We start from the raw sequence: 16,880 nt of genomic DNA on the forward strand, positions 1-16,880 counted from the left end.
CCAGAACAAACCACAGCTCCAGCAGCAGTAGCGTGTTCTATTTGGTCGTGTTTTATGAGCACACGTAACTGAACGAAGTATAACAAAAGAAAATCTAAATAAACAAATTAGTAAAACACGTGACATCATCACATTCCAGAACAAACCACAGCTCCAGCAGCAGTAGCGTGTTCTATTTGGTCGTGTTTGGCGAGAGCGCGGTGCGCGCAATCGCACAATACTAATCGCGACGAATATAAATTTATTACCGGGCTTTTTATCGCCGGCCCATTCATGCAGGCAGCGAGAAAAAGGTGACGCGACTCTTTCTATTTGATGCGTGTTTGGCGAGGCGCGGTGCGCTGTCGCACAATACAATCGCGACGAATATAAATTTATTACCGGGCTTTTTATCGCCGGCCCATTCATGCAGGCAGCGAGAAAAAGGTGACGCGACTCAACAACGCGAAGAGATGTGGGCCGCGCACTGCTGCCTTCATTTCCATTCACGACCAGAGACACACCAACACACAAGTGGCATCAATGCAAACGACAATGAGAAAATAATTGTATCTAGAGATGTGAATACCGGTATTATTTTAAATTGAAATATCGGTATACCGGTTATACCAGTATTTCTCAATTCTAATATCGATATACCGGTATAAATCGCAAATTTCAAAATTTTAAATATTTGGAATAAAAAATACCGGTATACCGGTTTTTAAAATTAAAATATCGGTATACCGGTTATACCGGTATTTCTCAATTCTAATATCGATAAACCGGTATAAATCGCAAATTTCAAAATTTTGAATATTTTGAATAAAAAATACCGGTATACCGGTTGTACCGGTATTTCTCAATTCTAATATCGATATACCGGTATGAATCGTAAATTTCAAAAATTTAAATACTTGGAACAAAAAATACCGGTATACCGGTATTAGTACCAATATTTCATGTTTGCCGATAGATAGGCAACCAGATATACATAAAAACATAAATCCCAATGCTTTGACTGGCGGTATAAGTCCCGAACGTCTGAAATAAACCACTTGCACTTACAATTTGCATATCCTGTCTTTAGTAAATTAATACCAACCACAAGTAGTGCAATTGTGAGAAATTGACGCGTCAACAAGATAATTTTAATTTTCACGCATCAAATGCAATTATTTCGCGATGGCACAGCAGGAAAATGATGTCACACGCTTATCATGATTGAATGCAGCGCTGCCAAGAGGAATAATCCGTGCGTTAGTTAGCGGCTGACTTAATTTGTGAGTCGATTTCGTGGCGTCTGCCTACTCGCGCGCGCAATTGTTCATTTCCTACTTTTCTTCATCACTCCTCTAATAAATAAACTAAACAAGCACACATGACTCATGCGCAGCATCTTAATATCATAACAAACAACTTTATTCTTTCAATAGCGCTAAAGACGCCATTTTAATAGCGTAGAAATAAAATTTAATGTTTTGTGTATTTACCTGAGAACCTTGGCTAGAAACGATGAAAGCACGTGACGAAGAGCTGCGCCAGGCACCGGATGATCAAAGGCAGGCGTAGCGATGGGGGCCGCGGTGTCGCGGCGGGCGGACGCCGCCCCCAGCCCCATGCTGCACACATCACGTGCGCCACTGCAAGAAAACATAAAAATTAACAAAACAAAATAAACAACACACAAAACGTGCAAAAACTCGTCTAGTCTAGTCTAGTCACAAATTATCTGTTTGCATGCATGCGAAGTAAATAATACTATTGCGAGACAAACATGTTAATTCGGTTGCCTATATCACCTCACTTCACCTTAAAAGTAGGAATAATTCATCGTTCAAAGTCTTCGCCCGCATAAGAAAGTAAGAAAACTACCCTTGCAGTTACACGTAATTCACCCCCGGCGTTACAAATCGATAGTTTACATATTTAATCGCCTGATGCACACGCTTGAACCCCCTTCGCTATTAATCTATTAATGCATAATTCCAGTTGGGAGGATGAGAAATTAAAATCGCACACAAACAAATTGATGGAGTGATGGTGTGTGTGTTTAAGTGGGCAGGCAGAAGATGGAAATGATAAAATTATAAAAGTCAACCGGGAGGGATGCAATTTGCGCGTCAATTATTCACGTATGAAAAGTGGGTTTTACGTGGAAAGCACACCGACGCAGGCAGAGTCAACTTCGAACGCGATAAATTGTAATTTACGACATCAAAGAAATGAGCAAACAGTCAAAGCACTCAAACAAATCAAATAAACAAACAAATAGAACATTTTACCTGTGTTATAATATACTTAAATATTGTTTAACCTCTTTATAATAATATTTATCATGTTACATAAATTTGACATTAAATCAAGGGAAAAAATAATCAAATATTAAGATTTTACGCGGTTTGACGTCTGTTTAATTTTTTGTAAGCTGGTTATAAACTCAATTACTCTTGTAAAAATGCCGGTAAATATTTCCTGAAGTCTAAAAATGAATCTATGTCGCTCAGTTGTATCTAATTTGTGTTTTGTTTAAATGATTTTCAGTAACGCAAACGTGCACCCCAACAAATTAGCTTTCGAAAAATCGTGCTTAAAGTTATAGAAATTTGCATTGCAATTTGTAGGGACGTTGGGATCAGTACTGGTGAACAATATTTCAAATGTTACCATCGATGTCGTATTTAAAAGAAATATTCTAGCTCATAATTGCAAGGGTAAAATATTTTTCGTCGTTACACAGAGTAGCTGTTACGCTATAACGAGGAAATTAATATAAAACAACCAATTTGTACATTGTGTGATTTTTTGCAAAAGTTTTGATTTGTTTTGAGGTGACTTAAGTAGGCAGTTAGCAGGTACTTAGCGATCGGTTGCTCAGTGCACGATTATGAGGTTATGAACAAGAGCAGCTTACGTTTGCGTGGTAAGCATCATACCAAGCTAAGAGAAGCGGGTTTCTTTTTGCTCCATCCCGCGTTTTCGTCGATGACGATGAAAAGACTCTGAGCGTAATTCTTGCGGGTAATTTGAATTTACAGTCCGGTCGCACGACGCAAAAACATTAAAATTACGTTTTAAATACTCATTAGCTCTCAGTATGTACAAAACTAAATAATAACCAACATAAAATTACTATTAAAAATATTAAACTCAAATAAATAATATGTAAGCCTTATCAATGGCTATTTGCACGTAAAACACAAATAAAATGCACAAGTTATAATTTTTTCTTTGCGAGATTCATTTTAAGCATTCGTATTGTGTTCATTTTGCTCCGCTTTGTGAGATTCTAATCGCACGGACCTATTTACACTTACAGCAATTCTTAATAAAATAACACGCATTTAGCCGGCAACTGCGCTGGTACGCTGTACCAGGCGTAAACTCGCTCGTCGATTGTGTGAAGTTGTTTCAAAATATTCGCCGAATAAAAATATGAATTCGTTTTTAATTGTTTGCACGGATCGTCATAACTGTTGACCCAAAACATAAAATAATAAAATATCCGTAAGTAATCATGACAAAATATTAAAACAGCTTTTAACCCGCGGCACAAGTTCGCGAATATCTAAAATAATGGGGAGTTGCTTCCGTACGCGTCTGTATAGTCACAGAAGAAGTAACAATGAAGTAGAATGGCGGGAAGTTTAAAATGGCTGAAAGTATAGTCTATGGAAATTATAGTGTACAGTAGTCTCCGCAGGTGTAGTCAATTGGATTTGATGTTGACGTAGCTGTCGGTACAGTGTTGATAATACGGTGTGATAGTACTATAATAGTACCCAGGTTTGAGCTTCCATTGCTGGAATGCTAGATGGCGTTAAAATGTAGTCAAAATAGCCAGATGCAGAGGTATTATTGGCTAAACTATTTCTTTTATTTTATTTTAAAAACATTTTTTTTATTAAATAAAAAGTAGCCTATAACCATTCGGGGACCACTAAGAATATGTGTACAAATTTTCATGATGATCGGTTAGGTAGTTTTTGCGTGAAAGTGTAACAAACATCAGGACTTTCGCATTTATAATATTAGTAGGGATTTAACATAACCTAGTTTTATGGAATTTATTGTTATTAGTAGGGATAAATAAAATCCAAATATTCGACCGAATAATCGACAAATTTTCAAAAAAAAACAAATTAAAAAAAATTTAAGAAATTTTGTCTAAAAAATTAATATTAAAAATTATAATCATCTGAATCAACTACTCGGCCAAATATTCAGCTCATATCTAATGACAAATAATATTATTCAACAAAATCTAAATTTAAACCAAGAAATTGATGATTACACGCAAAGTGTTGAAGCAATTTGACACAAAATGACAAATAGGATTCCATTCAAATACAAAACGTAAACACGAACATTCTCCACGTTTGAAACACGACAATTAATAATAAATTTTCAACGACTTTCATATTCCGCATTAACTTTAGCATTTGAGTGCTGTATCGTGTTAAATTTTGGCGTGCTGCCCACAAACAGCACAAGCAGCATGTCTCTTCCATGCTCGAGTTATAATCTAGCAAAGTTACAACTAGATTAATCCATGCAAGCAACGCGAATGCATGCAATGCACAGCAATAAATCTTAAACACTTCATCAATTGGTAATTATTGCGCCAGCGAAGCCCGAACGGCGCGCATATTAATCACACGTGTTCAAATCGTAAAGAATGCAAATTTCGCTGCAAGTTGCCAAGTCAGGAAACAAATCGCTAAAAATAGCGCACATTCAAATGACTTGAACTTGAAATCTATATTAAAATAAAACATATAATTATAATTTCTAGCATGTAAAGATTTTATCGTGAGGTTTTTCGACGTAAAATCGTAAAATGTTTGAAAATCAATGAACTAAATATTTTCGGTCAATGTCAGGCTGGGGAAAAACCGGCAATAATTCATTTTCCGCTTAATATGTTATTAGTTAGAGCTGGGGAACGCGGTAGGTGGTAATAAAATCGAATATTTCGATGTTATCGCGTGTGTAATGTATGTATTTCACAAGTTTTCATCACAAGGTCATCGATTAATTTTCCTAACAAGAAATACAAATAACTTAATTTATTTGTTAACATAATAAATTAAAGAAAAAGTATTTTTAGCGTTTTTTTAGTGTAAAAAGTGTGTTTTTATGCACTAGTGCACAAAATTACAACTTTTTGAACTCAAATTTATATAAAAAATGTTAAATATGTTGAAAATTTAGTTGTAAAAATTAATTTTCGACATTTATACTTATTTTTAAGCTCTAGTGTGAAAAGTTGTTAATTTTCACACGTGGAATTTGTTAAAATTGATTTTATTGAATCAAAAATTACAATTTTCAGTGATTAAAGTGACTTTTTAGTGCTTTTTACTTGAAATAAGTGTAAAAAGTACATTTTTATGCACTAGTGCATAAAATTACAACTTTTTGAACTCAAATTTATATAAAAAGTGTAAAAAATGTTAAAAACTTGTTTGCAAAAGTTAATTTTTGACATTTAAGCCAATTTTTAAGCTCTAGTGTGAAAAGTTGTCAATTTTCGCACGTGAAATATGTTAAAATAGATTTTATTGAGTCAAAAATTACAATTTTGAGTGTTTAAAATAACTTTTTAGTGATTTTTACTTGAAATGAGTGTGAAAAGTACAAAATAACAACTTTTTGCACCCAAATTTATGTAAAAATCATTCGTAAAACTAAATTTTCCACACTTAAACCTATTTTTAACCTCTACTACCAAAAATTATCAATTTCCGCACGTAAAACATGTTAAAACACCTAAAAACCAATCAAAACTCACTACTAAACACTGACGTCACTTCCCCTATCTAACCAATCAGCTGTATCGAAAGATATCGCTCATGCGCAGTTCGATTCTCAAGTTTTCCGGTCACAAAAGGAAAAATTTCAACTTTTAAAGAAATACTATTGTAATACGTACATTGTATGGTTTTTAGAAACATTGTATCGAAGGCAAATGCAGTGTCAGTCTTGAATGATCGTTGCAAGACGCGACTACGCGGTGAAACATCTTCCCCAGCAGCAGGCGACAGCAGCGCGTCCCACCAGCAGCCGCAGGATAAGGCACTCACGTTGCACACACATTCGGGGTGGCGCACAACCACCGCCGAAACCCAAAAAAAATAATATAATCCAAGCGAGCGAGCAAAGCAAGAGTCTGGCGAGTAGAGTCTGGCGCCGTAGCACACCAAACCAACACAACCTACGCGGACGACGACGACGACGGATTATGTCCTCTCCTCCAGTGTGCTGCAACAGCGGCAGCAGGCGCAGCAGAAGACATCACACAGAAGAAAAACAACAACAACACAATCACACACACACCACACGACGCACACTCTCGTTTAACACCACAACTTTTTGGTGTTCCGGCGCGGCGCGGCGAAATATAAAAATGATTTCGTTACATAAAAACCGTTCGCCCGTGGTCGGGACACCACACACACACACCGTCGTGTGTGTGCTGCTCTTCGACGCGTGTTGTGTGTGCCTTCAGGTTTGATGATATTAAATATGTGTGTTGTTGCCGGGTCGATCGTGTGTGTGCGATGCGCGCCGCGGCGGCGAGAAGACTGTTGTGTATGCCCGGTGTTGTGCGACTACCGGACTACCGGCACACTGACTGCGCTGAGGATGCGTACGCGGCGACTCACCCGCACAAACTGTCGGCGCAGACTGGCGAACCGTGCGCGCCGCCGCGACCGGAAACTGCCGAAGCCAAGCGCGCGCGCCAGCAGCAGCAGCAGCAACCAAATGTACACCACTCACCTCAACACACGCAGTGCATATCTACGCAAGACAAGAATGGAAAAAGTATACTGGCTGGCGATACACCGTGTGCGCGCCATGCACGGCCACACGGCATACACGCGAAGCTTACCTCATCTCTACTCTCCTCACACTATTCTCATCTATTTCAGATGTGATGGGACTTCTTCAATTCAATTTTCGATTCAATTCAACGCGCAGACACCTCGGAAATAGTAACTGCGCAGCAGCTGATCATCTACTATACAATATACAACGTAGGTATGCAACCAAATATACATATTTATACTTGCATATTAAGTAATGGCATTGGAATGCGTTTTCTACACTAAAGACGTCAACGATAACGTTTATCTCCATGTGAAAAACAAATGAATCGCATATTTACACGTGCGCGCATGTAGCGCACCTAAAATCACGCAGCGGTGAACAAATAATGTGTAATAATTCAATATTATACAAAATCAAAACAATTTTTGACGTTTTTAAAGAAAACTGGCCACAATGCAATTCGATTACGATTCTGCGCACGTTTCGAAGGCATTCTTCTTAGAATACGCAATAAAAGACACAAATTAAATCAACAGGTATTTGTTTAATGCGGTTATTTCGTTCGGGATTATATTCAGATCATAATACAAGATGTCTGGTGGCTTATGAACCCTTATGATTCAATTTTTTATCTGATCTGATCTGAAATTGATCTCTATGATCTCCAGGGGTGACAATTGTGAAGAAAAACACCTGAAAAGGTGGAAGATAATCGTCTCAGACCAATTCAACAGATTACATCAGAAAATCACTTTGGAAGTGTTTAAAGTTAATTTTTTTGTGTTTTTAGGTTAATTTCGTGTAAAAAATATGTTTTTATGCACTAGTGCGTAAAATTACAACTTTTGCACGCAAATTAAAGTAAAAAATGTTAAAAATGTGTTTTACTCGTTTGTAAAAGTTGATTTTTCACATTTTAACTCATTTTTACGCACTAGTGTAAAAAGTAACATTTTTTAGTTTTTTGTGTTTTTAGGTTAAATTCGTGTAAAAAAATAGGTTTTTACGCACTAGTGCTCAAAATTACAACTTTCTGCACTCAAATTCACATAAAAAACGTTAAAAATGTGTTCTACTGGTTTGTAAAAGTTGATTTTACACATTTAAACTTATTTTTAAGCACTAGTGCAAAAAGTAACACTTTTCCACACGTAAAAAACATTAAAATGTAAATTTTTCATCACTAGTGTTAAAATATTTCACTTTTTGCACTAAAAACACTTTTATTTCATGAACGTGTGAATGCGCATGCGCGCGCTCGTGCAATGGCCGCATATATATTTGGGCAGGTGTATTTGCGATCGGATCGGATCCGCGCCATCGCCCGCCAGCTGCTCTTCTCTCTGCAGCGCAGCGCACACCGCCATCCGCCATCCACGCGCTACCGAAACGCATCTTATTATTTTCTTCCGGACCCGCAACCGCAAGCCAACCGAACAGATTCAGCAAACATCCATATCGGCCGCGGCGCACACCAGTATACCACATGTCACCGCAATAAACGCGCCGCATAAAAACACGCGACTTAATTTAAGCACGAAAAAAAAAATCGAGCACACTGTATGCACGTCAGGGTAGATTGCGCATGTCGTCATGACGTTCAGTTTTCATCCAAGGAGGAAAAAAATCAATTATTTGACTAAACCGAAATCAAACACGGCGGCGACGGCGACAATTGAAGCATTTCAGCACGTCGCGCGATGGACGGAATCGATGCGGAAAGGCACTTACAATGTACGAGAATATTTACAATTACAATTTACACCTGCTTATAATAGGCAGGGATAATGATTGTATTTAGATTTTGAAAAAAAGAAGATAATTTATAATGGAAAAAATGTTTTTATGTTTTTGTTGATAAAAATGTTATTTTTGATTGTAATTACTTAAATTCCTGCCTAAACTCGCGGAAAACTGGTGGCGGAAGTGACGTCAGTGTTGAGTAGTTCGCTCTGATTGCTGTTCTATATATCTTATTGAAATAATCATCAAAATAATGAAATATACCGAAAATTTAGTTTTTCACATCAAAACATGATTTTTGTTAGTTATTAACGAATAACTCCGTAACTAATTAAATTATTTTAATTATTTCTTCATAAATTTATTCGGCATAAAATTCTTTATCTAAATATCAAAGAATTTTATTGATAACTATTTTTAAACAAAAGTTATAAGCCAATTTGTAACAATTAGTGTTCTTAAAATTTAGTTTTTCATATGAAAAAAAGATTTTTGTTAGTTATTAATGAATAACTTCTAAACTATTTAACTTTCTTTAGCAATTTCTTTATAAATTTATTTAGAATTAAATTCTTTACTTAAATATGAAAGAATTTTGTTGATAACTATTTTTAAACAAAAGTTATAAGCCAATTTGTAACAATTAGTTTTCTTAAAGTTTAGTTTTTCTTATGAAGAATTGATTTTTGATAGTTATTAATGAATAACTTTTAAACTAATTAACTTTTTTGAACAATCTCTTTACAAATTTATATAGAATTAAATTCTTTGCCTAAATATGAAAGAATTTTATTGATAACTATTTTCAAACAAAAGTTATAAGCCAATTAGTAACAATCAGTTTTCTTAAAGGTTAGTTTCATATGAAAAATTGATTTTTGTTAGTTATTTATGAATAACTCCTAAACTATTTAACTTTATTTGGCAATTTGTTTACAAATTTATTTAGAATTAAATTCTTTACCTAAATATGAAAGAATTTAATCAATAACTTATTTTAATCAAAAGTTATAAGCTAATTTGTAACAATTTTATTATTTTTTCTTACAAAATCAAACTTTAATTATTCATAACTTCTCTTCCAATTAAATTTATGACCAAAAACTAACTCAATTAGTTGTAGAATTTAATATACCATCAATTTGTTTAAAAAACTTATAATTTTATTGACTTTTACTCTCTTTAAACCAAAAATATTGAAAAATTTTAATAAAAAAACGCACTTTCTTCGAAAAAAATTCAATTTTTCCCAGTTCTCACGGTATAACCATCCACGAAATTCCAAAAACATCGAAAATGTATGTTTATTGTTGTTGGCCGTTTTTACGAGCGATTAATTTCAAGTATCGCACGTTCGCCACGTACTACAACCACCTACACCGTCGATCTGCTTCCATTATTTACCTACCTGGTAGTCGGTCACACACACACACACACACAAATCCACACACAGAAAAACCGAGAAAAAGAGAAAAAAAAAAGAGGTGTTTCTTTGAATGAAATATTTTCGCTGTGGCTGTGTGTGAGTGCGAGGAAAGGAATTTATTGCCGAACGTGTGGAAGTCGCACACCACCCACCCGCACGCCGGTCAAACGATGGTGGAACGTGCTTCCGAATCCGGTCGGGATATTAAAAGACCGACGCTGTTGTCGATGGCCGAGACACACGACATTGAAATAGATTACTCACACCACATTAGACGATTTCGACATGTCGAGACAGGAAATTTCACAGAAATCAATTCGGGGAGGGCTTTGGGAAGATGTGGAACGTGAAAAAAGTTGCGTGTACCACTTATTAATCCTCCAGTTGACACTTTTATTTTATTTACTAAAGTAGTAAAGTGATTTTTTAAGGGTAAAATACAGAAAAATTGATTTTTCCAGAAAAAAATTTGATTTTTGTTAGTTATTAATTAATAACTCCTAAAATATTTAGGTTATTTTAATTGTTTCTTCACAAATTTATTAAGAATTAAAATATTTATCTAAATATGAAAGAATTTTATTGATAACTGTTTTATATCGAAAGTTATAAGCAAATTTGTAACAAATTTGTTATTTTTTCTTATAAAATTAAACTTTATTTCTTTATAATTTCTTTTTCTGATAAAATAATTAGGAAAATCTTTGTGAATTAGTTATAGAATTTAATGTAGAATTAATTAATCTAATTTTATAAACTTTCACTTTAGTATCAAGGCAGTAAACTTGTTTTTAAAGCGAAAATTACCAAAAAATTAGTTTTTCACATAAAAATTGATTTTTGTTAGTTTTTAATGAATAACTCCTAAACAAATTAAAATATTTTTAATTTTTTTTCACAAATCTATTAAGAATAAAATTCTGAATCTAAATATGAAATAATTTTATAAATAACTATTTTTCTTCAAAAGTTATAAACAAATTTGTAACAATTTTGCTATTTTTATTACAAAATTCAACTTTAATTGTTCATAACTTTATTTTTAAACAATATAACCAAAAAAATCTTTATCTCTCCGACGTAGAATTTAATAAAAAACAAACTCATGAAAAAATGATAATTTTATCTCAAGTACTTTTCGAGAAAACCTCTAAAACTTAACTAGAAACAATAAATGCCAAATACCTTGAAACGAATTATGAATAATTAAAACGCGCTTCAACGACGTTTAGTTTCGACATTACGACTTATGTTATCTATTGTAAACTTTACCAGTCGCGTCCGTAGCATTTAACATTGTTCTTTTTTATTATTTTGTGCTTTGGTGCGCGCTCGCGATCTAAAAATAATAGTTAATAGGTAACAAAAGGAAGTTCCAGCAAGGCAGCCAACTTTCCACTTTCCACGCGTTTCACGACACAAAGTTGGATCAATATTAGCGAAACTCGTCGCTCTTTAAATTTTTACACCACTTTAACTTCGTTTTTAATACCTACCTAATCGTAAAAAATATTGCTAACTTGAAATATGTCAATACAATCGCAATCGTATGTAAATGTTGTCGAAATGATCTCATTATACAATTATTCATAAACATAACAAGCAAAAATTATGGAAATTCCCAAAAGTTACTCACATAAGAGTGAATAAAGTACAGTATTCTACTAAATAATAATAAAAATAATAATTGATGATCAAGTGAAGTTCATCGCGAGTAATTTACATTCGCAATTCTCTCGCCCCTGTCAAACACAATAAATTATTCAAGTCGAGTGCATGACTACGTTTCATAGAGCGTTAATTATTCACTTAAGCAGTGTTGGATTAAAAAATTTACAAAATTTTTTTTCAAATTTGGACTGTTTTGTTGCGTGGATTTACTTAAGCATGCTTTTGCATTTTATACCACATGATTAAACTCGCGTGTTGCAGGATTTGTTGTAGTGTATTGCGTTTTATGTAAATGCTAAAATTCTGATTCTTCAATTTTAATTAAGTCCACGGGCGTACAGCTGAGCGTTTTGTTACGGTGGAGCGCGCTTGTGGTTCGGTCAAGCAGCAGCAGCCAACGCGAAGAACAAAGGTTAAGATTAGAATAAGACTTTCTATTCGAACTACGAAGTGCTCGTAGTTGGTTAGTTAGTTAGATTTGCCAAGGTACGTAAATAGCAATAAAATGAACTCAACAACAACTGAATGGCAAAAATATATATCTATTCGACGTCGGCTTATCTTGGCAAACTTCAATTTTCTGCTCGTTTCTGGCTCGAGACTATCATTTTACTTCTAATTAAGTTTTCATTGCGTTTTCATTACGGTTTCATTGCGTCTCAACGCGATTATCTCATTAAATTTGATGGTATGATTCGTTTTAATAAGGTGAAATATTTCAATAATCGCAGTGTGTGTTTTGCACATTTGAAAAAGTTATATAAGTGCATGCAAAAGTTATGCAACCCAAACTGCATTAAAAGTCAATTAATTATTTATTTCGTAAATTTTATAGGGAATTAAATGTACCACATATTAATCTTGATCTTAAGACTTATATTTAACTATCTAGGCAGTAAATTTAATTTTTTAAAGCAAATATTACTGAAAAATTTGTTTTTTTGCAAAAAAAAATTTATTTTTGTTAGTTATTAATGTATTACTCCTAAGATAATTAAGTTATTTTAATGATTTCTTCAAAAATTTATTCAGAATAAAATTCTTTATCAAAATACAGAAGAATTTTATTGATAACTGTTTTTAATCAAAAGTTACAAGCTAATTTGTTATAATTTTGTTATTTTTTTCTTCAAAATTCTGAAATAAATGAAAACAAGTGTCGACACACTATAGCTGGTTACCCCCGATGATTATAATGTGATAATGTGGATGATGCGATCACCATCCGAGCGAATGCACACACCAGCACACAAAAGACATACGGCCGACGTGCGCGGTCTTGAAACACGACACCGTTTAACATGGCGATGAAAATTAAACTGAAGATGAAGACAAACCCTTTCACCGCACAGCTCGTGCCATCAAAACGTTTTAATCACACATTCAGAAAGACAGAGGGTGTTTAACACTCATTTCTCATTTCTCATTGCTTAGATAGAAGGACTACTTAGACCCTTCAACACCCTTCAAGCAATATGCACCCTTATGTAATGTGTAAAGTTTAATATAAATGTAGAGCTTTAACTGTCACCGCATTAAGTCTACTCATCATCTATATTAATGACAGCTATAACTCACAATGATAATAATATAATAAATAAAATACGGAAATTAAATTTTTTGAAACACTCTGTATATAAATTTAAAATAGGGTATATCATGATGATATCATCTATGGTGGTATGCTGAAGCGTATCAATATGGGATATCAATAAATCGTCACGTTTAAGGGTGTTTAAGGGTTAGTTAAGGGTAGTTAAGTGAAAAGTTCCTCTTTCTACTTAAAAATAGAGTATTGGCAATTTTTCTGGCATGGATGGTGGTCTTGCACGTGCAGTTTCAACACAAGACATAAAACTACCCTAAAACTACCCTTAAAATGCAAAAAATGTAAAAAATGTCGAAAAAACATTAATGCGCAGTAAAAATGATTTATACATCTAAATTTATTCAAATTTCAATGTAAATAGATTGAATTGAGGGATGAAAAAATTTGGCAACCCTGCAGCGTGTTCCACCCACATAAATCTTGAAACAATTTGCTGCATTTTACATTTCAGCAACTTCCATGCAAAGAAAAACAAAAACAAAACATCAAATTGAAAAACCGCACAAAACTCTTGCTCTATTACGTAATGGAAATAGAAATAGAACATGAAATCGTAATCACGAACCGCCAACATGTTCCCTGGCACATGCACGCTATCAAAATATAAACTAAAATAAAATCAACCTTTATAAAATTAAATTTAAAAATATTTAAAGTAAAAATCTTATTTTTTCTGATTTTTTTTTAATTTTTAAAATTTTACTCTGAGTAAACTTATTGTAAAACTTAAAATTCCAGACATTTGCATATGGCATATTCATAATTCACTTTCCAGCCCACATAACATAATAAGCCGCATGGTGACGCGTGTGACGCGACTTCCTCCTTCTGGAAGACGACATGTGCCGCATGTGCGACTCAACATCCTTATTCCAAAGTTTGCACCACATCAAAACAAACACACTAACACACACATATACACATAAATGCTCAGTAATCGCAAGTCATGTGCATCACGTGCGCGCATGCGCGTGTGTATTAGTGTGGGCGGCAGCTGCGAGATGATGATGATGAAGAAGTGTGCTCAAGTCGTCAAAAACTGTTTCAGGAACAACCGACGCACACCCAGCATTTAAATTCATCTGCATGTGCGCGTGTATTATATTCAATAAGGGTGCAAACACAGAGGAAGCAAGAAGTTGTCGGTGGTTTTATCTCAAGATGGTGGATGCTTGTGCGCGCACCGGTTGGGGCATTTATATGGTTTTGGTTCAAGTGGTGGCGCGTGTGCGCCGAAACCCAAAACCACCCTATGACACATTCAGTAACGCAGAATAAAAAAAAAATTGAAGCGAAAAATTAAATTAAAGTGTCATGGGTGAAACAAAAACCAGCTGGTGTGAATAAAAAACCATAGTGTTACAAATTGCGGTCGTAAATGTCATAAATGTCAAAAAAGTCAAAAAGACAACTTAACACGTCTTAATTTTATGTTGTTTTTTTTTCTTTTTAAAATTTTATCTGTTTTTTGTTTTTGTGACTGAAAGTAGTTTATCGTAAGCGATTTAGATTTGGAACAAACATCCACATCCACTTTATTTTCTGCACTCGCAATCTCACAAATCTCACCAATATCAAGATAAAATTTCAACCCGTGCACGATATTCGAATGAATACAGTAGGGAAAACTACGCTAGTATATGATAGTTGGGTAACATAAATCAAGCGCACAAATTACCTGCAATTTGTTAAAAGCATTCACGCACGCTCTACTGCAACATTCAGCATGTACCAATATATGTTAGGGGTAGTTCGGACTTTAGGCAGACACCTACAAATTTGGGTTGCAGGCAGAAAAGCTAATTGTTAAAAGCATTCACGCACGCTCTACTGCAACATTCAGCATGAAGGGATGTATGTTAGGGGTAGTTCGGACTTTAGGCAGACACCTACAAATTGGGAATGCAGGCAGAAAGCTAAATTTTGCACTTTTTTGAGTAATTGATGGATAAAAATAGCTTAATTGTTACAAATTTGCTTGTAACTTTTGATTGAAAATAGTTATCAATAAAATTCTTTTATATTTTGATTAGGAATTTTATTCTGAATAAATTTGTGAAGAAATATTTAAAATAACTTAATTAGTTTTGGAGTAATTCATTAATAACTAACAAAAATCAATTTTTCATATGAAAAACTAAACTTTAAGAAAACTAATTGTTACAAATTGGCCTATAACTTTTGTTTAAAATAAGTTATCAATAAAATTCTTTCATATTTTGGTAAAGAATTTAATTCTAAATTAATTTGTAAAGAAATTGCTAAAGAAAGTTAAGTAGTTTAGAAGTTATACATTAATAACTAACAAAAATCAATTTTTCATATGAAAAACTAAACTTTAAGAAAACTAATTGTTACAAATTGGCTTATAACTTTTGATTAAAAACAGTTATCAATAAAATTCTTTCATACTTAGGTAAAGAATTTAATTCTTAATAAATTTGTAAAGAAATTGCTAAAGAAAGTTAAATAGGTTAGAAGTTATTCATTAATAACTAACAAAAATCTATTTTTTATGCCAAAAAGCAATTTTTTTCAGTAATTTTTGCTTTAAAAAATATTAATTCACTGCCTAGATAGTAAAAGAAAAATGTCAAGATCAAGATTAATATGTAGTACATTTAATTCCCTATAAAATTTACGAAATATATAATTAATTTACTTTTAATGCAACTTGGGTTGCATAACTTTTGCCTGCACTTATTAAACTACATATTTCAAATGTGCAAAACACACACACTGCGTTTATTGAAATATTTCACCTTATTAAAACGAATCATACCATCAAATTTAATGAGATAATCGCGTTGAGCATAATGAAACCGTAATGAAAACGCAATGAAAACTTAATTAGAAGTAAAATGATAGCCCTGAGCCAGAAACGAGCAGAAAATTGAAGTTTGCCGAGATAAGCCGGCGTCGAATAGATATATATTTTTGCCATTCAGTTGTTGTTGAGTTCATTTCATTGTTACATTACCTTGGCAATCCACCCCACCAAATCCAACCATGAGTACTGCAGTTCGAATAGAAGTCTTGTCTTGTCTTAACTTTGTTCTTCAAGTGTTGGCTGCTGCTGCTTGACCGAACCACAAGCGCGCTCCACCAGAACAAACGCTCTCGCCACGCTCCGTGGACTTAATTAAAAATTGAAGAATCAGAATTTTAGCATTTACATAAAAACGCACACACTACAACAACCGCAACACGCGAGTTTAACTATGTGGCATAAAATGCAAAGCATGCTTAAGTAACCACGCAACAAAACGAACTAAAAATTTGAAAAAAAAATTTTGTAAATTTTTTTTAATCCAACACTGCTTTTGGTGAATAATTAACGCTCTATGAAACGTAGTCATGCACTCGACTTGAATAATTTATTGTGTTTGACAGGGGCGAGAGAATTGCGAATGTAAATTACTCGCGTTGAACTTCACTTGATCATCAATTATTATTTTATTATTGTTGGTAGAATACTATACGCGCATTTCACTCTTATGTAGGTAACTTTTGGGGAATTTCCATATTCATTTGCCTTTGTTATGTTTATGAATAGTTGGCAAGCCGGATATTTTCGACAACATTTACATACGATTGCGATTGTATTGACATATTTCA

At 33.9% G+C, this 16,880-nt stretch overlaps 1 protein-coding gene across 1 annotated transcript in view; it reads right to left on the reverse strand.

Annotated features, from left to right (window-relative positions):
• The window catches only part of LOC135793661 (pro-neuregulin-3, membrane-bound isoform-like), a 32,072-nt gene extending 25,416 nt beyond the window's left edge, over positions 1 to 6,656 (reverse strand). Inside the window, 2 exon segments of the mRNA XM_065304696.1 lie at positions 1,473 to 1,622; positions 5,915 to 6,656. Coding sequence (XP_065160768.1) covers positions 1,473 to 1,622; positions 5,915 to 5,936 — 172 coding nt within the window. The 5' untranslated portion in view covers positions 5,937 to 6,656.
• Positions 6,657 to 16,880: the final 10,224 nt, after the last annotated feature.

The sequence above is a fragment of the Atheta coriaria genome, unplaced genomic scaffold, assembly GCF_025399875.1.
Source record: "Atheta coriaria isolate IRGN ID8LTWV9N9 unplaced genomic scaffold, Caltech_Dcor_3.1 hic_scaffold_6_pilon, whole genome shotgun sequence".
NCBI lineage: Eukaryota > Metazoa > Arthropoda > Insecta > Coleoptera > Staphylinidae > Dalotia > Dalotia coriaria.